This window comes from Venturia canescens, chromosome 3, assembly GCF_019457755.1.
Source record: "Venturia canescens isolate UGA chromosome 3, ASM1945775v1, whole genome shotgun sequence".
NCBI classification, from domain to species: Eukaryota; Metazoa; Arthropoda; class Insecta; order Hymenoptera; family Ichneumonidae; genus Venturia; species Venturia canescens.
The window spans coordinates 24,557,137-24,581,012 of NC_057423.1; the positions used below are offsets into that span (position 1 = coordinate 24,557,137).

At 35.3% G+C, this 23,876-nt stretch overlaps 1 protein-coding gene across 1 annotated transcript; it reads left to right on the forward strand.

Annotated features, from left to right (window-relative positions):
• The first annotated feature begins 21,663 nt into the window (after positions 1–21,663).
• LOC122408501 (sentrin-specific protease 1-like) lies at positions 21,664–23,028 on the forward strand. Its single transcript, XM_043415296.1, has one exon. It carries the CDS (start codon positions 21,664–21,666, stop codon positions 23,026–23,028), a length of 1,365 nt encoding a protein of 454 aa, XP_043271231.1.
• Positions 23,029–23,876: the final 848 nt, after the last annotated feature.

The window sequence follows — 23,876 nt, forward strand, 5'->3', positions numbered from 1 at the left end:
AAATTAAAATGAATAATTAATATAAATATTTAAAGGTCTCTCGAAGCATCGAAAGCAAAGCATATAAAAGATGAAATTAATTATGAGCGACCTTTTAAAATGAAAATTTTGAGTTAAAAATTTCAGAAACTCATTGGTTTTTTCTGGACAATATTTCGGTGTATCGAGCAAAAAAATTTTTTAAATAAAAAAATTCAAATTTCGACTATTTTTGGAATTTTTAAAAATCTTGAGCGACCTTTAAAAATTTTTTTGTTGACTTGATTTTTGGAGGGGGCTCTTGAAACATGATAAATTAACATATTTTCATAGGAGCCGCTGAAAAAAAAAAACAGTCGATTTTTTTGCGCCACCCTAATATAGATATATCGCACTAGGGATATTTTCGGAATTTTCAGCCTTCTGATTTCTCCAGTTCGGAACTTCAACCCGGGGCCCCTCTTCATGGTTTTCGTGGTCTAGGATAATTCCCCATGGGTTTTGATGTCCAGGTATATTCCTCCATGGTTTTCAATGTCTAGGTATGTTCCTTCATGGTTTCCGTGGTCCAGGTATATTCCTCCATGGTTTTCAATGTCTAGGCATGTTCCATCATGGTTTTCGTGGTTCAGGTATATTCCTTTATGGTTTTCGATGTCTGGATATGTTTCTCTATGGTTTTCGTGGTCTAGGTAGATTCTTCCATGGTTTTCGATGTCTACGTGAACAGCTCCATACTTTTCATTTGCTAGGTATAATTCTCCTTGGCTTTCGTCGTCTAAATATGTTTCTACATAGTTTTCGATGTCCAGGTGTATTATTTCATGATTTTTAATGTCTAGATATGTCCCTCCATGGTTTTCGTTTTTTTTCATGGTTTTCGTGGGCGAGGTCGACGGCTCTATAGTTTTCGATGTTTAGGTTGGCGACTATAGGGTTTTCGACGTCTAGGTGAATGCCTCCGTATTTTTCAATATATATTCGACAATTTTATATTACCCGATATTTAGGTAGACGGTGCAATGGTTTCCGATATATTTCCTCATAGTTAACGATATATAGATCGTCGATTTAATAGTTTACATTGACGAGGCAGGTTCAGACGTTACAGAAGACCATCAAAAAATATCACTGGACACAAATAACCATAAAGCTGTCGTCTTAGACATTGAATACCATGGAAACATCTCCTTGGACATTGCAAACCATTGACAGTATCCATGTCAACATGGAATCCATTGAAAGAGAGGAAGAAGATATTTTCAAAAATCATTTTTCCAAGTAAACAAATGGAGCTTTTCAAAAAAAGGGATAGAAAATTAAAATATCATCCCATTGCATAGAAATTTCCCACTCTTTCATTGGAAAATTTGATTTGCTGAATGGATAATCAAAATCGTCACTATTATTGCTTGTAAAAGGTTTCAACTCACATGAACATAACCGCACAGTTTTCGTCCGTTTACATAGAAAAATTGGCTGTACAATAGTGTTGATTGCTTTTGTCACATAGAGAAAAGCACTCAACTTGAAACAAATCATTTAAAAAATTTTCGTTGAAAACGAGGAATGTATTTTTTTTTCCTAAATAAATATTGTCCCGCCTCTTAAAAATAAGTGAATTCAGAAAAAAATGATTGAAAAAGTAAAAAAGGAACGCCAAGTATTTAAAGGTCGCGATCGTAGTTTCCAATGATTTTCTATATTTGCATTATCAATTAAAAACTTGAAAATATAAAAGAAGTGAGATCGTTTTCTGAAGTTGCCAAATACAAAATGAATGAAATATGGTTCCTATATAGTTGTCACGTCTCTCAAAAAGCAGTGAAATCAGTAAATATTGAAACTTCAAAAAGTAAAAAAGGCACGCCAAGTATTAAAAGGTCGCAACCGTAATTTTAAATGATTTTCTATTTTTGCATTGTCAATAAAAAAATATTAAAAAATTATTAACTATGAAAAAATATGAGATCTATTGTAACATATACAGTGAATGAATTACGTTTCCTGTAGGAATTCAGAATTTTGGAAATAAAAAAAAAATGAGATCATTTTCTAACGTAGCCAAGTACAGTGAATGAATTAATGTTCCTGTGGAATTTATTCGTGTACACTTTTAGCCCTAATCACTCACTTCAGGAAAATTGTCCAGCAAGCGTCACAGAGCAACAAAGGTTTCTAGAATGATTCTGCAAATATTAAGAAATTATCATCCGCTTTTATGCTAGCTCAGGTTATAAACTTAAAACATTTTACACAATATGATACAAGAACCTTTTATAAAGAAAAGCGCAAATATGCGCACAAGTGCATGCATTGTATCTATGCGATGTACTGCACAATAAATTCATTGCCAATATTATACACAAACTTGGCGTGCATGGTTTTCAATCGGAAGCTCGGCGAAGGAATGCCTCATCCGACCATATATTTGGAGAAAACTTGAATATCCACTAATGTAATTGTTTTTTAATTTGCCATCCCTTTTCCATCCAACTATTTTATTGAGTAGTTCAACGTGAGATCCCGCGCTGTGTACATAAAGAAAAATATTCATTTTCGACTAGATCGACTGATAAATTCATTACCTATTCAACGCGTTTTCTTTTCTCAAATCAATTTTTACACAGCTTACTCCTTTGTTCATCCATTTCAGTACTTGTGTAATTCATCCAATCATCTGCCCATTTGGTAAAAAAATGAGTGTACGGACGAACGAGTGAAAGTGACGCGTGGATAAATTAGAATGCGTATACGCATGAAAGAATGGCCGTATCTATCCGTACAAGATTAAGGCATATAAAGGGATTAATTTATTTCATTTCTTTATCCGTTCGTTACATTGTTCAATTTTATCCATAAATTTCACCCATCTATATTCTATATTGTTTACCAAATCATTATATAACAGGGCCTCTCTTATTTTATTGGGGGATCGGTTTTTTTCACAATCGTTCATACAATACTAATTAATTAATTATTGTTTTCATAGTAAATTTGAACAATTGTCTCTTCCCGAGCTTCCGATTGAAAACCATGCACGCCAAGTTTGTGTATAATATTGGCAATGAATTTATTGTGCAGTACATCGCATAGATACAATGCATGCACTTGTGCGCATTTTTGCGCTTTTCTTTATCAAGAGACTCGGCAGAGTCTCGGGACAAGTACATTGACAGCCCTGTCGTCTGCTGGCCCGAGGCTCTCGCCGAGACTATATTATCTCTGAATAAAACGATTCGCGGTGGTGGGGGTAAAATCGACATGTCATTTTCTTGAATTGCGAAGCTCAGGAGTTATGTCGCAATTTGAAAATTGAACTTTCAGCTAATTAAGAAATTCTCTTTCGATTGCGCCCAAAATCAGCATGATCGGTGGCGTAATTGCTGAGAAAAAACTTTGCACGGGCTCAAGATTATGCAAAAAGTACCAACACATTTACGCAGCTGACGTATCCGTATATGGGTTCAGACCGATACATACAAGGGCTTCTTGATGCCCATCATAACCAATCACCGGTGAGAATCTATCCGTCTCGACCAATCGCCGATGAGAAAGTTTCTGATAGTCCTCAATGTTTTCTTGTATACCGTCTGTTATCGTCCGTTATGTTATTATAAAGTGATTGCGATCGTAGTCCCGTGGATCAACGGTGCAAGATTTGCAAATTTCGTTTAAATAAATAAAACATTATTGGAAATAGCAGTGGATATAATCAATTTTATTTTTTTCATAAAAGAAGTTTCAATAAGTTTCGAGCCCAATTCACGACAATAATATCTATAATAAATAAAACCTCAAAAGTGGATTAATTGATCTCATAGAGCTGCAGTGTACTGAGAGTGAGTAAAATGTTGAGAAGTGAAAACGTGAATAATGTGTGTCGTGAAAATTAAGAATTATCTGTTCTACTTCGATATCGTAATATATACATAGATAGCAAATTTGCGAGATTTCGCGTCATGTTGACGTTTGAGGTTGTGACCGCCAGAGTGCTGTTGCGCGTGCAGAGTGTAGAAAAATAAAAGTGGTTATTGAAAAGTGGAAGGAATCGATATTATTAATGACGTGACTAATTAGTGTTGAATAATAATAATAATAACAATGAGAAAAAAAACGTTCGTTCATTATAACCTCTAAAACGTTCTTTCCAAACAGAAATTCTATGTTGTGTAATTACATTAAAGAGGTGGATGGTTGTGTGTAAACGAATTCAAATAAATTTCAAAAAACTTTGGTCAAGTAATTCAATGTATTGTTGTCATAATTTCTTTCATTTAGTTTGGCTGTGTTCACCGGTCCCTTTTTTCCACCTCCTTAGCTTACAGTGTATTGTCATACCAATTTCTATTCGTTCTCCAGTAAATACGAGAAATATTCGTATTTCTATTTCTTTATATTGACTTCAACAAGATAATTTGAAATATTTATAACAAAAAGCCTTCATGATTGCTTGTTCATACACCCAAGTTTTGAAAAATCTTTGGGCCATGTAAATGCATAGATATATTCACTTGAGTTGTTACATGATAAATTTGGAAATTTATTTCAATAAGTCATTGGGTGCTTAATTTTCATGATATCAAAACTTGTATCTTCGAAATGCAATGAACACCTCTAAAGTTCGACAAAGTGATGAAGCGACATGTATATTGAATATTTCCAGACCATGTTTGCGATTGGCATTGTGGGTTGAAAAATTTATGTCCGTAAGTCTACACCTGATCATTTTTGGATGTGATCAAATATTTTGTCTGCGGATAACCATGGAGACATACAAAACCTCGACTGAGTAAAACCCGACGTGTTACTCGTGTAGTCCAAAAAATAAATGCACGATGATTTATAAGAAGTTGTTCGATCTATTCTCTGGAAACTTGCTTCAATAATGAGCAATTCATTACTAAAGGTTATAAAAAAAAACTATTTCAAACGTAATGAATAAAAAAAATGAATCTGTTAAATCTTGGTAATGTATGAAAAACATTTGGTTCAAAGGAACAAAAGGTTGTCAAATAAATGCAAAAGGGACGAGTACATCGGATGACGAATAAACAAAATTTTTAACATAATGGTATGTAAAAAAAATTACGAAACCAACTGTGTTTGAATAAAACAATTAAGAAAAGCTTTCACAAATCGTGAAAAAAACATTATATTTAGAAGAAATACAAATCCATAATTATATTGTATACAAAATTACAGCATTTTGCTTGCTTCAACATGCATCGTATCTGTCACTTTTTTCTTGAATGTGTCATAATAAGTTTCTAAAATGTGGTTCATGTAATGTTGAAGTGTTTTTCCCTATAGCACCAAAGTCTGTATAACTGGTACGTAGCAAGTACCTATGAACTTTGATATTTCTGTGAAATAGCAGGTATGCCAATCTTTTAACTTTTTGGTTCCGACTGGAATATATTAACGAAGATATTCATTACTAAAGTCTTCACCTACTTATTTCTGAATAGATCTGAAATTACTGTCTTCAGAAACTAATGCACAGATACATGAAACAATTTTGATTTCTGTTCTCTTTCAATTGCGCTGTCTTTTTTCTTTTTAACGATGGCTCTGCTCTTTCCGATCCTTGTTTTGACTCCATCGGTTTGCAGCGGATCGATGCATATTATTAATTGGTTGCCTAATATGTGTGTCCTAGGATTTTCTACTATTTCTTCATGCTGATTGTGGTAACGTGATTCAAGAGGTTTCCAATTATGATCATCAATCGCACATTTTGTACAACAGATTCTCAAAACAGTTTCTGGTCTTGATATAAGTGTAGTTATTCTTTTTCCACCTGGTCTGTCGAGTAATAAATTTTGAAACTTGTTCCAAAAAGTCTTTGGATGCTTTTTTTGCTGATAATATGAAAAGTTGTATCTTTGGAATGCGGTAGGCAAACACAAATATTGACAACAATACTTATGAAATGACGTGTATGTTGAGTATTCCTATTCTGCAAACTGCAAATGTGGAATTATTGGTGAAAACATTCATTACGATAAGTGTACAGTTGCTCAGTTTTCGATGCGATTAAGTATAATACCTGCCAACATCATGGAAACCTACAGAATTTCTGAATGTTATGTGCGCTATGTCATTTCACTGTAACATCATGACTTCTAACAACTTTCCACTCTAATACTATAGATTTGGATCATTGAAATACAGCAAAAATCTGCAAACTATAAAATTTATATACTGTGCCATTCATTTTATTTTTTGACTCGCACCATAACATAAATATGAAGTGAAAAATTCATTACAAAAGTCTTCAGTTGCTCATTTATGGATGGATTTGAAATTACTGTCTTCCAAACTCATTGCGCAGATACATTGAATTGCAGCAGATACCTGCGAATTTGGAAATTTCTGTGGATAAGTATATGTGCTAAGTATCACCCCCTATTTTTATGGTAATATGTAATGGAACTTTGTTCAGCAAGTTTTAAAGTATTTCTTTTCAAATAGTATTAAAGTTTGTATTACTGCGGTATGGAGCGAATACCTTCAAACTTTGATATTTTTGTGTCGCAGCATATGTGCCAATTATTTAAATTTTTTACTCCAACCGTAACATGTAATTTCAAAAATTCATCACAAAAGTTTTCAGCTTTACTAATTATCTTAATTTTCCTTTTTCTAAATTCTATGCTAAATTTCTGAATTTCCTAATTTATTTCTAAATTATCCTGAAATGAAATTGTTTTCCTCCACAAGCAATGCAGGTACCTTAAACGTCTTTGAATTCCGTTGCTCTGTTGAATCAAGTACGCTCAGTTTTTTTTACTTCTTTGAATTCTGACATAATAAATGTTTCCGGGTGCCTTTTTTCTGCAACTATCAAACTGTAGATATAATTGGATCTCCGCGGCCACTTGCAAACTTTGGAAATATATTTCATCGGGGGCATATTTTGGATGACACGAAAATGTCTAGATTCAGAATGCAAAAACGACATTTAAAAATGGCCAAATCTGTTGTATTCGTTGTGTCTTGAATTTGATCTATCTTTTCTCTTTTCCTTTCTTTTCACTAACGTTATAAGCCGGAAATCATATCTCAGCCCGCAACACGGATTGCTACATGCTCTTGAGTTTGCAATGGACAAAACATATTAGAAGACAAGGAGAAAAATCACCAAAGTCCAAGAACAAACCTCTATCGAAATATTTCCAGTACAATTTTGATGAAATTTAGGTCTTTTTTCGTGGAAACCAACGTTATAAGCCGAAAATCATATCACGACCTACAACCTGCTTTTCACCGTGCTCTTTGGTTCCTAATTGACAAAACATATTAGAGTACAAGGAAAAAAATCGCCAAAGTTCAAGGAGAGACCTGTGACGAAATATTTTCAGTACAATTTGGATGAAAAATAGGTCTTTTTTCGTAGAAACCAACGTTATAAGCCGAAAATCATATCTCGGCCTCCAACCCGCTTTCCATCGTGCTCTTTGGTTCCTAATTGACAAAACATATTAAGATACAAGGAAAAAAATCGCCAAAGTCCAAGAACAAACCTGTGACGAAATATTTCCAGTTCAATTTTTACGAAAAAAAAGTCTTTTTTAGTGAAACCCAAACGTTATAAGCCGAAAATCATATCCCGGCCTCCAACCCGCTTTCGACCGTGCTCTTGTGTTCCTGATTGACAAAACATATTAGAGTACAAGGAAAAAAATCGCCAAAGTCCAAGAACAGACCTGTGACGAAATATTTCCAGTTCAATTTTTACGAAAAATAGGTCTTTTTTCGTGGAAACCTACGCTATAAGCCGAAATTCATATCCCGGCCTCCAACCCGCTTGCGGCCGTGCTCTTAGGTTCCTAATTGACAAAACATATTAGAGTACAAGGGAAAAAATCGCCGAAGTCCGAGGACAGACCTGTGACGAAATATGTCCAGTACAATTTTGACAAAAAATAGGTCTTTTTTCGTGGAAACCAATGTTATAAGCATTAAATCGTAAATAATTCATAGAAATTAAAATTAAAATTATATAGTCGTCAAAACATAAATAAGGAACTTTCGAGAAAAAAGACGTGATATCAAACCATAAACTTCCCCTAGGGAAAAAAAGGTTGGGACAAGTACATTGATGGTGTCGTGTTTGCTGATAATTCCATCTATAAAAAAAACTTAGAAACCGATGCCTCTTTCTTCTTATTTGATTCGAACAGCTAAATCAATTGAAAAAAATTCCATCTAATTTACGTGCAGCATTAAAATTTATCATATCAATTCGAGGGCAAGTATTTTCTAATGAATTGAAAAAAGATACCACTTGAATTACGTGCAGCACTAAAATTTGTGATATCAATCGGTGGACAAGTATTTTATTAGTAACTCCAAAGTTCAACATTATGGAATTGTTCTAAGAAGCTTTTAAATCCAAAAATATCACATGCAAGCTAATCATTTCTTGCTCTATGGTGGCAGAGACTTATAAGAAAATCGATTCTTTTCAGACTTTCAGGAGCTTCTGATATTATTCACAATATTCGACGTCGATTGGATCGTTACAAATTATGTTTAAATATGAGTTAAAAGTACTTGTCCGGCCCATCACTTTCCATTAAAATTGTTTATTCAAATAAAAATCAGGGCTTTTCTAGAACTGATGGAGCACAAATATTCATGCAGAGGGAATTTAGAGAGTTATCTTCAAGTAATTTTCCCTCAAGTGCACTAATTTAATAAGAACGGAAACGAATTGTCCTGTACTATACAAGGGATGTTTTTGTGCATCGATAAATAAAAAACATTTTGCACATTAAATATGTTCAAGTTTCCAAAAATAAGTCCCCAGTTTGTATTGGAATGACGGCAATTTTTACTTCTCACTTCTTCCAGCGAACGAATTTCATTCGGTATAACTAACCTATACTATTATTAAGAACATTAAACTAATAATAAATCGCATTTCAATACATTTTTAACCGGATTCTGCCGTACAATTTCGTTTTTTTATGATTGATTTTTATTTCAATAAATAGTGTTGGGCCGGACAAGTACTTTTAACTCATATTTAAACATAATTTGTAACGATCCAATCGACGTCGAATATTGTGAATAATATCAGAAGCTCCTGAAAGTCTGAAAAGAATCGATTTTCTTATAAGTCTCTGCCACCATAGAGCAAGAAATGATTAGATTGCATGTAATATTTTTGGATTTAAAAGCTTCTTAGAACAATTCCATAATGTTGAACTTTGGAGTTACTAATAAAATACTTGTCCACCGATTGATATCACAAATTTTAGTGCTGCACGTAATTCAAGTGGTAACTTTTTTCAATTCATTAGAAAATACTTACCCTCGAATTGATATGATAAATTTTAATGCTGCACGTAAATTAGATGGAATTTTTTTCAATTGATTTAGCTGTTCGAATCAAATAAGAAGAAAGAGGCATCGGTTTCTAAGTTTTTTTTATGGATGGTAAAAGGTTCTTGTATCATATTGTGTAAAATGTTTTAAGTTTATAACCTGAGCTAGCATAAAAGCGGATGATAATTTCTTAATATTTGCAGAATCATTCTAGAAACCTTTGTTGCTCTGTGACGCTTGCTGGACAATTTTCCTGAAGTGAGTGATTAGGGCTAAAAGTGTACACGAATAAATTCCACAGGAACATTAATTCATTCACTGTACTTGGCTACGTTAGAAAATGATCTCATTTTTTTTTTATTTCCAAAATTCTGAATTCCTACAGGAAACGTAATTCATTCACTGTATATGTTACAATAGATCTCATATTTTTTCATAGTTAATAATTTTTTAATATTTTTTTATTGACAATGCAAAAATAGAAAATCATTTAAAATTACGGTCGCGACCTTTTAATACTTGGCGTGCCTTTTTTACTTTTTTTTTATACTGCATGTAACTTGGATAGTACATTTTTCAATTTGTTCAATATTTATGAATTTTTTTGAAAATTTTTATTTTTCTTTACAGAATTTTTTTTGATTGTTTTTTATTGTTAAATTTTTTTTAACTTTTCAATTTTTCGTTTATTATTTCTATAGAATTTTTTTCCTGGTTCTGAATCTTTTTTCTATGTCATCCAGAAACAAGAGACCATCAATGTACTTGTCCCAACCTTTTTTTCCCAAGGGGAAGTTTATGGTTTGATATCACGCCTTTTTTCTCAAAAGTTCCTCATTCATGTTATGACGATTATAGGATTTTAGTTTAAATTTCTATGAATTATTTGCTTAGTACATTTTTATAGATTCCATTCTCATACGAACATTTTTTTATGGGATAATCTTTTTCATGAAATTATCAGCAAATAAGGGACCATCAATGTACTTTTCACAACCTTATTTTCCCTGGGTATGATGTTCGGCTTATAAAGTTGGTTTCCACCATAGAAAACCAATTTTTCGTAAAAATTGTAGTGAAAATATTTCGTCACAAGTCTGCCCTTGCATTTTGGCGATTTTTTCTCTTATACTCTAATATGTTATGCCTATTAGGAACTCAACAGCATGGAGGAATCCGGGATGAGGCCCGAGAAATTAATTTCGGTTTATAATGTTGGTTTCCACGTAAAAGACCAATTTTTCTTCAAAATTGTACTGAAAATATTTAGGCACTGGTTTGGTCTTGGACTTTGGTGATTTTTCTCCTTGTCTTCTAATATGTTTTGTCTACTGGGAACCCAAGAGCATGAAGAAATGCATGTTGTGGGCCGTAATATGATTTTCGGCCTATAACGTTGGTTTCCACGAAATAAGATCTATTTTTCGTTAAAATTGTACTGGAAATATTTCGTCACAGGTCTGTCTTTGGACTTTGGCGATTTTTTTCCTTGTACTCTAATATGTTTCGTCTATTTGGAACCCAAGAGCATGGAGAAAAGTGTGTTGCGGTCCGAGATATGATTTTTGGCTTATAACGTTGGTTTCCATGAAAAACAACAAATTTCTCGTCAACAATGTACAGAAAATATTCCGTCACAGGTCTGTCCATGGAGTTCGGCTATTTTTTTCTTCTACTCTAATTTGCTATGCTTATTGGGAACCCAAGAGAATGGTAGAAAGCGGGTTGGGGGCCGAGATATGATTTTCGGCTTATAACGTTGGTTTCCACGAAAAAGGACCTATTTTTCGTCAAAATTGTACTGGAAATATTTCGGCACTGGTTTCTTCTTCCACGTTGGTGATTTTTCCCCTTATCTTCTAGTATGTTTTGTGTAATAGGAACCCAAGAGAGTGAAGAAATGCGTCTCGTGAGCTGTAATATGATTTTCGGCTTATAACTTTGGTTTCCGCGACAAAAGATCTATTTTTCGTCAAAATTGTACTGAAAATATTTCGTCACCTGTCTGTCCTTGGCCTTTGGCGATTTTTTCCAAGTCTTCATACCAAGAAAGAACTGATGTAAAGATTTCCTTAATAGAACAGATTTTATTTATCCCTTTTCTTCAAAATTCAAATGAAAGATAGATCAAATTCAAGACACGAAAAACCCAACAGATTTGCCCACTTTAAATGTCGCTTTTGCATTCTGAATCTAGAGATTTCATTTCATCCAAAACGTGCCCTCAATGAAATATATTTCCAAAGTTTGCAAGTGGCCGCTGAGGTCCAATTATCCACAGTTTGATAGTTGCTGAAAAAAAGTACCCGAAAACTTCTAACATTTATTATGCCAGAACTCAAAGCATCAAAAAAAACTAAGCGAACTTTATTCAACAAAGCAACAGAATTCAAAGACGTTTAAGGTACCTGCATTGGTTTTGGAGGAAAACCATTTCAGGACAATTCAGAAATGAAATTAGAAATTCGGAAACTCACAATGGAGTAGAAAAAGGAAAATTGAAGTAACTAGAAAAGCGGAAGACTTTTGTGATGAATTTTCTAAATTACCTGATACGGTTGGAGTGAATGATTTGAATGATTGGCACACATGCTGCAACACAGAAATATCAAAGTTTGGAAGTATTCGCTGTATATCAGTCATACAAACTTCAATACTATTTGAAAAGGAACACTTAAAAACTTGCCGAACCAAGTTCCATTACATATTACCATAATCAAAGATAAGGGGTGATCCGTCGCATATATATTTATCCACAGAAATTTCAGAGTTCGCAGGTATCTGCTGCGGTTCAATGTATCTGCGCAATGAGCTTCGAAGACGGCAATTTCAAATCTATCCATAAATAAGCAACTGAAGACTTTTATAATCAATTTTTTACTTCATATATATGTTACGGTTAGAGTCAAAATGTAAAATGAATGGCACAGTATATAAATTGTATAGTTTGCAGATTTTCGTTGTATTTCAATGATCCGAATCTACAGCATTATAATGAAAAGTTGTCAAAAGTCATGATGTTGCATTAAAATGACATAGCGCACATTCCATTCAGAAATTCTGTAAGTTTCTGGGGATGTTGGTAGGCATTATATTTGATCACATCCAAAACTGAGCAACTGTAGACTTATCGGAATGAATTTTTTTTATAATAATTCCATATCTGTAGTTTGCAAAGTGGGAATACTCAACATACATGTCATTTCATAAGTATTGTTGTCAAAATTTGTGTTTGCCTACTGCATTCCAAAGATTCAACTTTTCATATGATCAGCAAACAAAGCATCCAAAGGCTTTCTGGAACAAGTTTCCAAATTTATCACTCGACAGACCTAATGGGAAAAGAATAACTACCCAGTATACCAAGACCAGAAATTTTTTTGAAAATGTGATTTACAAAATGTGCAATTCAAGATTATGGTTACAAACCTCTCGAATCATGTTACCACAATCATCATGAAGAAGGAGTAGAAAATCATAGTACACATATTAGGGAACGAATTAATAATATGTATCGATCCGCTGCAAAACTGATGGGGTGAAAACAAGGATCGGAGAGGGCAGAGCCAAACTGAATATCAAGCAAAATATGGGGATGTTTAAAAATAATGATGACACAAGAAATAAATTGGAAAACATTTATTCAATTAAAGTTTCTAATATCATTTTAACAGTTGCGTGTATTTTTGTTCTATTTATTCGTATATATAACCTATGTACACATGATATATAACCACGCCACTGACAATATATTCGCACTGGACAATATTTCTCGTACTCTGGTTTAATTGAAGGATTATTTCAGTTAACACTTATTTCCAATCGAACGAAATAATGAAATCTTGAAAAGTTTCGTTGACATATATGCATCGCGCATTTTTTATATTCTTTTTCACACACACATCACAGACTACATTTACGCGGCCGCTTTGATACCGGTTTAATATATCACAAATAACAAAATAAATAGTAATATGCACTTCTTTAGATGACGAAAATTATTTTTTTATTGATCCCGCACGCACTTCGTAATGTCGAAACTCTGTTCATACGATCAAAAACTGACACATGGTTTGTACATATATTGAAACGGCACTCCCTTTTTAAATAAAGAAAATATGACGTTTGAACTTCGCGCCACGCGAGCTCGTACTCAGCCGCTCGACGCGACTCTCCGTGGCTCGGCGTAAAGGCTATTGCTTAAATAAGAAAAACTCTTTTCTCTCGTAATTACTTTCATTTTATGTTTTAAATGACACAATTAATTTCATTTTGATACGAGGCAAGATTCAATTAAACAAAACAAGTTAAAAAGTCGGTGTCAAAAGCAATTGAGAGCGTTCAGGTAAAACTTGTCCAGAAAACTCCAATTGCGTGCTGGCTCCAACAGAAATGACCAGTCACGAGCGAGCATTTGGTTCCAGGGGAAATAATGATCGAAAATGATCATAATGTATTAATTTAACGTTGATTAAAAGATAAACTTGATCCATTTAAACTTTAAAAAGCAGAATACAATTTTTGTTCGTTAAAAGCATTTAATTTCACACAGAAATCATTAAGTTCTCAAAAGCGAGGGAAAACAGCCTCAAGCTTGTCCAATTACGGCGCGAGCGGGAATTAGCGACCAATCCATGAATTTAGAGAGCAAAATTCTGGTTGGAGATTATTTTTCAAAGCGAATCAAAGTCCAAGTTATTTTTAGACAGAATTATCATTATTATTTCTTTGTTCAAACGAATATAAAAGGCCGTGCGGAGCAGCAACGGCAGCTCATTCTTGAATCAGCTCTCGCTTTAGTACAGAGGTAGTGACTCTGGAAATCAGCTCCAACAAACCAACCAACCCAAATACTCCAAATTTCACGCCAAGAGGGAGGGGACTGAGCGATTCCGTTCAGGCCAAAGATTCGAGGGTGAAATTCCTTTCCGATCACGCCGAGAGGGAGGGGACTGAGCGATTACGTTCAGGCCAAAGATTCGAGGGTGATAACCTATCCATTCCTTATTGAGAGGGAGGGGACCCTGCGATTCCGTGGGGTCTGAAGATTCTCAATTCGGTTCCTTCTATTCCTATGCTAAAGAGGGAGGGGACGGTGCGACTCCGTACGGTCTGCAGATTCTTGGCATAGGACTATTTTCACAAATTTCCCCTTAAAAATTATTTTGTTGGAAGCAATAGTAATCTATTTCGAAAGCATAAGCTCCACTACTCTCTTTGAAGCGAGGGCTGTTTCCCACAGACGAATCATTCTAAATGTTTGATCAAACTAAAAATTAATTAGATTGTCAAGCAGAGTTTAATCAATCTCAGTTGATTTGTATCGAGCCAGTCCACAAACATCATTTAAAATTATATAGAATCAGAATTAATCAGATTGATCAAATTTGCGAAAGAGGAATTAATTTCTGAGCTCACAGATCAGAACTTATAAAAATTTAACAAAAGAGAGCAGAAATAACTATAATTGGACAAGTTTCTTGACATTAGGGAAAGAAAGCGTAAATTGGACAAGTTTATTGATACTAGGGAAATATTTTCGTTTACCCCCGAGACACCAACGATTTGCATCACATTTTCATTTGTTCAACAAAACTATTTTGAATAAACACGATTATTATATTCTTTAAACACAAATTCTCATTCTTTCGTTCATTTCATGCCTGCTCCTAAATTTTAGTAGCTCGAAAACACGCGTAGCGGGTGACGTCTAAAAAGCGTACCGTTACAACTTGGCGCCCAACGTGGGGCAGGCATTGCAAAAGGACGTGAGAATTTAGAAATTTTTTCTCTTCTTTTCTTTGAAAAATTACTTGAGTTCTTGAAATGGCCGATACAAACAAAATAGAGGAAGTTATCACGGATTCTGGATTCCAGAACCCAAAAACAGAAGCTCAAACACATGATTTCACAACCACGCTTCCGCCTCCCGGAGCGGGTGATATTTTTAATGAGTCAAGGGGCATTTTCGCTGACAATTTAGATGAGAAAAGTGATAAAGAAGAAAACCGCTTGGACGAATTTGGCACGCCAAAATCGGACCGTGGACAACCAAAATTTGGAGAAGCCAACAACCAATTATTGGTCAGTTTGATGGAGGCAATGCAGGAGATCAAGTCGCAGGTCTCAAGTATGGCGAATGAGATCGCCAAAAATAACCAGGCCTATACCGAATTAAGGGCCGAATTTTCGGAAAGATTTACCGTCATGCAGGCTAAAATTGCATCCGACGTACATCAAATTTACGAGCCAATCAAACGCCATGTGACCGGTCTCACAAAAATCGTCCAAGAGAACGAGGCAAAAAGCGCCGTGGTCGAAGTGAGCATGGCTCAAATGCAGTTAGATGTGAATGCGATACGAAAAAGAGTCGAAAATCTTGAGAACACGGATAAACTCTGCAGCCCAAAAACCGAGAGCACGTGAATCGTTCCGAAACCCGAAGTTGAGGAAGAAGAATCGGACGACAGTGAGGGACATCGAGAAACAAAAATATCTCACCACGATACCATGCCTCTAAACCATAAAATTAAAATAAAGGCACCAACGTACGATGGGTCGAAGGAAAAACGACCGATGAAATTCATCAGGGAGTTTCGAAAATATTGTGAGGTGATAAACCCCACTTTCACAGAAATGAAATATCTGATCGGGCAGTGCCTCGAAAAAACAGCCCAAGAATGGTGGGTCCTCGTAGAAGAGGAAATAGATGACTTCGAGGACGTAGAAACCAAATTCATAAATCGATTCTGGAGCTATGAGGTGCAAAGGAAGGTCCGCAAGGAACTCGAATTCGGGAAATATCCCGAGAAAAGCAAAATGACCAAGGTCGAGTATGCCACTCGAACGTTTGGAACGGCTAGGGATTTGATTCCACCGCCATCTGACAAAGATATTGTGGCTTCTTTGTCACAACATTTCACGGAGGAAATAAGGGCCACAATCATAAGCCGAGGTTTCTTAAATCTCGAGCAATTGATCGAATTCCTCGAAAAACTGGACCAAAGTGGTCCAGTAAATGAAGGAATGGAGGAGGAGAAACCCCCAAAAGCTCAGGGCCACAAAAATCATGGCGACAAACATGAGCCAAGGCCTTTCAAAATGCCGCAAAACGGGGGTTACCAGAACCAAAACTGGAAACAAAATGGTCAACCAAACAATAATTGGCAACGAAACAATAGTGGTAACAATGGAGGATACAATAACAACAATTGGAACCACCAACAAAGTAGAAATTTCAACCAACAGGGTTACCAACAAAACAATAACCAACGACCGAACAATGGGTATTCCAACCAACGGCCGAACGACGGAAATTTCCGCAACAACCAACAAAACTGGGGAAATAATTATAACAATCGACCTCCCTATAATCCCAACTACCAAAATCGAAATTCAAGTCCACCTAACCAAAATAACGGCTCGCCATACGACAACGAACCCAAACAACAAGCGATTCAAACCATAGAGGCGAAAGTTGAACCTCAACCATCGACCTCGAAGGCGGGAAACGCGTAGGCGTTGTACCCGTGCTTTTTAGAAATTTCAAAAACAAAAATGACCAAAATATGCGAGGTACAACGAAAAATGAAATTAATGAAGAATACACGATGCAAGAGGCAACAAAATGGTACCTCAATGGCGAAAAACGCTTAAATCGTGATAATGAGTTCCCCATTAATACAATCTTCACGGATACCCGTGAATTCTTGTTAGGAGAGGAAATAAATGGGGAGGCAGTCCCGATTATAGAATGCCCAGAAATTTACGCGAAAATCGAGGGGATTCCGGTAACTGCACTTATAGACTCTGGTTCTAAAGTGACTACGATTTCGGAGGAATTCTATTTGGAAAATAAAGAAGTTTTAAAAAATTGTCCTCTTTTGCCAGTAACAGGAGTTACGGTAAAAGGGGCAATAAAAGGTAAAATGACTAAGATAAAGCATCAGATTATGGCTGTAACAGAGATCGGAAAAATCAAAACTTATGTGAAATATTTAATTGTGCCTGGCTTAATTAGGGATGTGTTGCTAGGGGTAGATGCCCTACAACCCTTAAAAAGTTTAATAGACCTGGGAGAGATGTCTCTTCAGGTCAAATACAATGAAGAAATTGAAATAATTCCCGCGGTGGGGAAAATTGAAAAAGAAAAAATTGGAGAATTAGAAATTAAAGAAAAAGAGAGTAATGTCGTTGTTAAAGAAGAGATAAAAAATAAAAATGAGAATGAAGTTAAGGAAGAGAATGAAAAAAATAAAGGAGAAATTAAAAATGAAAAAGTTATTGATGAAGATGAAGTTGAGGAGAATGTTGTGAAAAAAGAAGACAGTGAAGTAAGGGAGGGAGAATTAAAAAAGAAAATCAAAGATGAAGAAATTGTGGGAGAAATTAAAAATGAAGAAATTACAGAAGAAGTTAAGGGAGAAATTAAAAATGGAGAAGAAGTAAATGGGGAAGTTAATGGCGATGAAATAATTGTTAAAGAGGAAGCAATTGAAAAAGAAATCAAAAAAGAAAAAGAGAGTTTTGTTGAGAAGAGAGAAATTAAATCAGAAGTAAATAAAATGATTAAAGAGAGGGAAATTGAAAAAATTGAAGAAAAATTAGGAGTTGAAGAGAATAATGAGTTTAGGGAGATGTTAAAAAAGAAAGTTATTAAGCCAGTGCAAAGTTTAAAGAAAATTATAGTCCAGCCAGTACATAATCTGATGTACAATCGAGAAAATAATGAAGAAGTCACAATAGAGGAAATAAACGAAATCGTAGATCACACAGAACTCTCCGAAAAAGAAAAAGAAACCCATAGGCAGGTTTTATGGAATAGAAGGAATGTTTTTCGAAAAAGTACAGGTAGAATCTCGGTTTACGAACACGAGCTAAATATTACGACGGATAAACCGATCGTTGCTCACGCTTACGAGGTTCCATTGATGCATCGGGAAAAAGTGGATAAAGAAATTGAGAAATTGTTAGATTATGGGATTATTCAAAGATCTAGTAGTCCGTGGATAAATCCAATCATTCCAGTCATAAAGAAGGATGGATCTGTTAGATTATGCCTAGATGCGAGGAAATTAAATCAGGTCATGGAGGAGGATCATGAATCCGTCCCAAATATCGAAGAAGTGTTTCAAAAATGTCATACAGCAAAAGTCATGACAACACTCGATTTAACGAATAGTTTTTGGCAAATTCCTCTGCATCCAAATTCAATGAAGTACACAGCCTTTAGATATCGTGGAAAAGTGTACGAATTTACTGTCACTCCATTTGGATTAAAAACGAGTACTGCATCATTGTTAAGAGCTCTAGACATTATTTTACACGGTCTAGGCGACCACGTGATTAATTTTGTAGACGATCTATTGTGCATCTCAACAAGCTTCGAAGAGCATATGCAACAATTAGATGAACTTTTAGACCGATTAGAACAACACGGTATGACAATCAAACTAAAAAAGGCTAGATTTTTCAGGAAAGAAGTAGAATTCTTAGGCCATATTCTAACAACTGAAGGTATTAAACCTCAGCCGGAAAAGATACAGGCAATACACGATTTTCCTGCGCCGAGAAACTTAAAACAGCTTAGAGGTTTCCTTGGTTTGATTAATTATTATACAAAGTTCACAAAAGAACATGCAAAAGAAACGATTCCTCTTTTGAAGTTATTACGCAAAGAAACAAAATGGGAATGGGATAAAGAAAAACAAGTAGCATTTCAGAAAATAAAAGATTTATTCGTGAATAACGTTTTGCTTAAACATCCTGATCCGACTAAAGAGTACATTTTGCAAACAGATGCAAGCAATTATGCATTGGGGGGCACTTTAGCTCAACGCGATGACAATGGCGATCTAGGAGTCGTAATGTTTGCAAGTAGGACGCTAAAAGGGCCAGAATTAGCATACACGACTACTGAAAAAGAATTACTGGCAATTGTGTGGTCGCTAAAAAAATTGAGAACTTATTTGTTAGGATCAAAAATCAGAGTCGTAACAGATCACCAAGCAATCACTTTTTTGAAAAATAGTCAGCTGTTAAGCGAACGTTTGACTAGATGGATACTAGCAATCCAGGATTACGATATCCAATTTGAGTATTGCCCTGGAACGAGAAATGTTGTAGCCGACGTCCTAAGTCGTTTAAATCCTCCGGATACGGGGGGCAGAAAAGGAAGAGAACTCGTCATAAATACGATGCTAGCAACAAAACCATCTAGAGAATTAGAAAACATGATGAAAAACATAGGAGATTGGCAAATGAGGGACGAAAAAATTCAGGAAATCAGAGAGAGGATTGAAAATCAACAAGACGATAAATTTCAGTTGAGAAATAATATTTTATTGAAAACGAATTCGAGTAAAGTGGTGCTGCCGCGCGAAATCTTCCAACGTCTAGTATCTGAAACACACGAAATGTACGGTCACATAGGGGCAAAGAAAGTTTGGAAAATTATAAATGAGGATTTTACTTACCCAAGAATGTATCGCGCTGTTAGACAAATTCTCGCATCATGCGATTCGTGCCAAAGAAACAAGGTTCCGAATCAGCATTCATATGCGGCACAGCAAAACATCATTCCGGAAGGACCCGGAGATATCGTATCAATCGATTTTTTCGGTCCTTTGCCGGCCTCACAAGGCGGAATGAAACACATCCTCGTTACGATCGATGTCTTTTCAAAATTTGTAGCTCTCTATCCACTGAAAGCTGCAACAGCGCCAGCTACAATTAATAAAATATTCAATTATTACATTCCGGAAAATGGAAAACCAAGAAAACTACAATTCGATCACGGAACACAGTTTACGTCGCGATTATGGTTACAAAAATTAGCTAGTGAGGGAATACAACCGGTTTTCTCGTCTATCAGACATCCCCAAGGAAACGTAGTAGAAAGGGTAAACAGAGAGATAGGGAGATTTTTTAGAACGTTCCTAACCGACAAGCACACTGATTGGCTAAAATGGGTCAAGGTAATTGAAGATTGTATTAATGAAACTCATCACGATACTACGGAAATGACGCCAATTGAGATACAAAAAAATATAAAACCTCAAAGAATCTGGAAAAATTGGATTCAAATCGATAAAGAAGAAAATGAACAAGGAGATGAGATTGAAGAAAAATTAATGCTGGCGCGAGAAAGGATTACAAGAAAAGGAAGAAAAAGAGCTGAAAAGTTTGATCAAAAACACAAATTGATTGAATTTCAAGTGGGAGATCTTGTGTTAGCAAAAGCATGCAACGTGAGTGACCCAATAAACAAAAAGATGGCAAAGTTCTTTTCTATCTACGAAGGACCGTACAGAATCAAAAAACGAATAGCAGCTGCTACTTACATTCTAGAAAACGCCCACACCGATGTGGAGAGGGGAATGTACCATGCTGCCAACCTGAAAAAATACAAACGTTAAATAAACAAAGAATAAACTCATGATTTTCATTTAATACTCACCGACGGGACGAACTCCTGAGGGAACCTGAAAAAAGAAAAACAAAGAAATTATACTTTTAGTTATCCTCTAAATTGGAAATAAGAATCATGCGTACTTACCTAGAAGAATGTCTCACCCGGTGAACCTGAAAAATAAAAAATTAAAATTAAACAAATAATAAATGAGGCTATCAATTTGAGTTAATACTTACCGTTGGGGAACGAATTCCTGACGAAAACCTGAAAAGAGAAAAAGAAAAAATTATTATTATGATTTAAACAACTAAAAGATAAAAAAAAATTTATGTTTACTTACCAGAATGGTTACTCCACACACGACGAGGACCATCAATTTTATGAAAAACCTGAAAATAAGAAAAAAAATTAATAAAATCGAAAACAAACTAAAAAATTCACCACTTACCTTATAATTTTATGGAAAACCTGAAAAACATGAAAAAAATCAATAAAATCGAAAACAAAATAAAAATTTAAATAACTACCTATAACTACCATAACTCGAGTAAACATAAACGGAAAAGCAACAATGAAAAGGAAATGGAAGAAAAATTGGACAAGAAAGAGCGGCAAACTTCACTGCGCTCGAAAGGGATGCTCGAAAAAAGGGCCACGCCGGCGGACTTCACCGTGTAGCGAAGGGCGGTGCAGCAGACAGAGAACGGGGAATCCGGTGATCTTGAACAAAAATTGAATCACCGAACAAGAATCCGGTAGTAATGAACAAAGAATTAATCTCCCGAGTTCAGTGAATCAGGTAACACGCGGACAGGAGCACAAAGGATTATTGGCATTATAAAAGGAGAACTTCTAAAGGAATAAAGGTAGGAGCAATCAGCAAACAAAGAGTCTGGAAACAAATACAGCAATTAAACATTTAATCAGTAGAAATGGACGTATCAACGCAAACACGGTGCCAAGTGTTGAGAAAACACTTCTCGCAACAAACCAGAGGAGAGGCAGGATGGGACGGACAAGAGGAGAGAGGAGAGGAGGAGGTAGAAAGGTTCGAGAGGATGAGTGGAAAGCGAATAAGACAAAGACTCGGAGGAAAGAAAAAGAAGGCGCTCACTCAAAATTCCGATACTCAAACCCAGGGCGCAAAGAGCAAAGGGACGCAAACGTTCGTATGGCGACTAATGAACGTCGATTTAGAGAAACGCCATCAACCAAGCCGGGGCCGAGCCCTCGAGCAAATAACCAGGCATAGGCAACATGAACAAATCTGCTCCGAAATGGCCTTGCCTAAAATGGTGTCGCCAATGTCCGATGATTCTCCACCATCCAAGCCGACCAAAGAGGAACAAATAAAACAAAAAAGGGAAGAGGAAGCTGAGAAGAGAAAAAGATATAAGACTGAAGTCGAGAAGAATGAAGAGGAATGGAAGACGTGGAAAATAGGAGAGTTCGTATGGACCAATAAGAAAGAGGGCTCCGAAAACATAGAGAGGAAGGAAGTGATTCGAAAGAAAAATGATGCAAAGAAAGAAGAAGACAATGGACGGGACAAGAAACAGACGACCATGAGGCTGTTGAAAAAGATTGGTGTCCAGCAAAAAGAAACCATCAATAAAAAAGGAACAAAACCCCAAGAGAAAGAGGAAACAAACGCGAAAGGGAGACAAATTACGAGAGAAGGAAACAACAACGAAAAGTTAAGAAAGGAGACGGACGTCATCAAAAACTGCTCAAATCATCGTTATGAAACGCTCCAAGATAGAAAGTGGATCAACGATGAGGTAATAAATGATTACCTGGTACTAATTGCCGAACAAAACAAGGATAGAAAAGTTCATTGTATGAGCTCTTTCTTTTATGAGCGCCTGCGAATAGGAGGACACATTTCGGTGAAAAGATGGACAAGGAAAACAAGCCTTTTTACATTCGATTTGATCCTGATACCGCTCCACTTCGGGAACCACTGGTGCTTGGCGACAATTGATCTGGAAGAAAAAACCATCAGCTTCTACGACAGTCTGCTTGGAAAGGATAAAGGCTGTCTGGTAATACTCTTCCAGTATTTAATCGATGAGGCTAAGGAAAAACAGCAAAAAAATTTTCTCCCAGGAGAATGGAATTTGATCATAAAAAAGGAGATTCCAAGGCAGACGAACGACTACGATTGTGGAGTTTTTGCTTGCCTATCTGCCAAATACGTAGCTGCACACCGCGAATTCGATTTCGACCAAACAAATATTAGTGATAAACGAAAACAAATCTCAGAAGAACTAAAAAACGGAGAATTGATCTATTAGTTTATATGTAAAAGGGGTGGGTCAGTTAAAACAAAAGACGCTAAGATAAAATGAGTGAAGAAGAAACGAGACTTTGTGACGAGATTGCAACAAATGCTGAGCATAATATTTTTTTTTATGGAAAGATACCCAAGCTTCCTAATTTTTGTCGACTACTGATAATTATAAAAAAAAAAAAGGAAAGAAGAAAAAGAGAGAACAGTTTTTATTTATTTTTGACTACCAAATGTAAATATTCCGTTTATTTAGTATGGTACAATGACCAAAATGAATTATTCTTCCTGCGATAGGTACACTGGTAAAAAGCCAAAGAAAGAAGAAAGTTTTTTTTTTTTGTTAAACAAATTTAATTCTGTTTAGCCGTGAATAAACATGTTTATCGACATTGCAGATCCTTGGTGTTTGTGATTCTCCTTACCCTAAAAACAGAAGAAAAAGCGAACATTTAAGAAAATTATTATTAACAATGAGCTACTATACATAAAAATAGAAAAACACTACTTACCTGCGAAATATCCAATGTCCGTAGAACCTGAAAAGCAGAAAAATAACAATTAAAAACATCGAAAAGAATATTTTTTTTTGAAAATAGAATCATTTACTTACTTAAGATTTTTTTTTTTACCTGGAACCAAGAAATCTGAAAAAGAAAAAGAAATTGATTAGAAAAACCCAAAAAATCATACTCACCTGAAATTTAGAAATAAGAATAGTACTTACCTGGAACTCTCGCCTCTGCAGACCTGAAAGAAAAATAAAAAGAAAATTAATAGACAGAAAATAAAATAAAATGCTTGAAAAATTCTTACTTACCGATGAAGCTAGCCTCGTAGAACCTAGAATCTGAA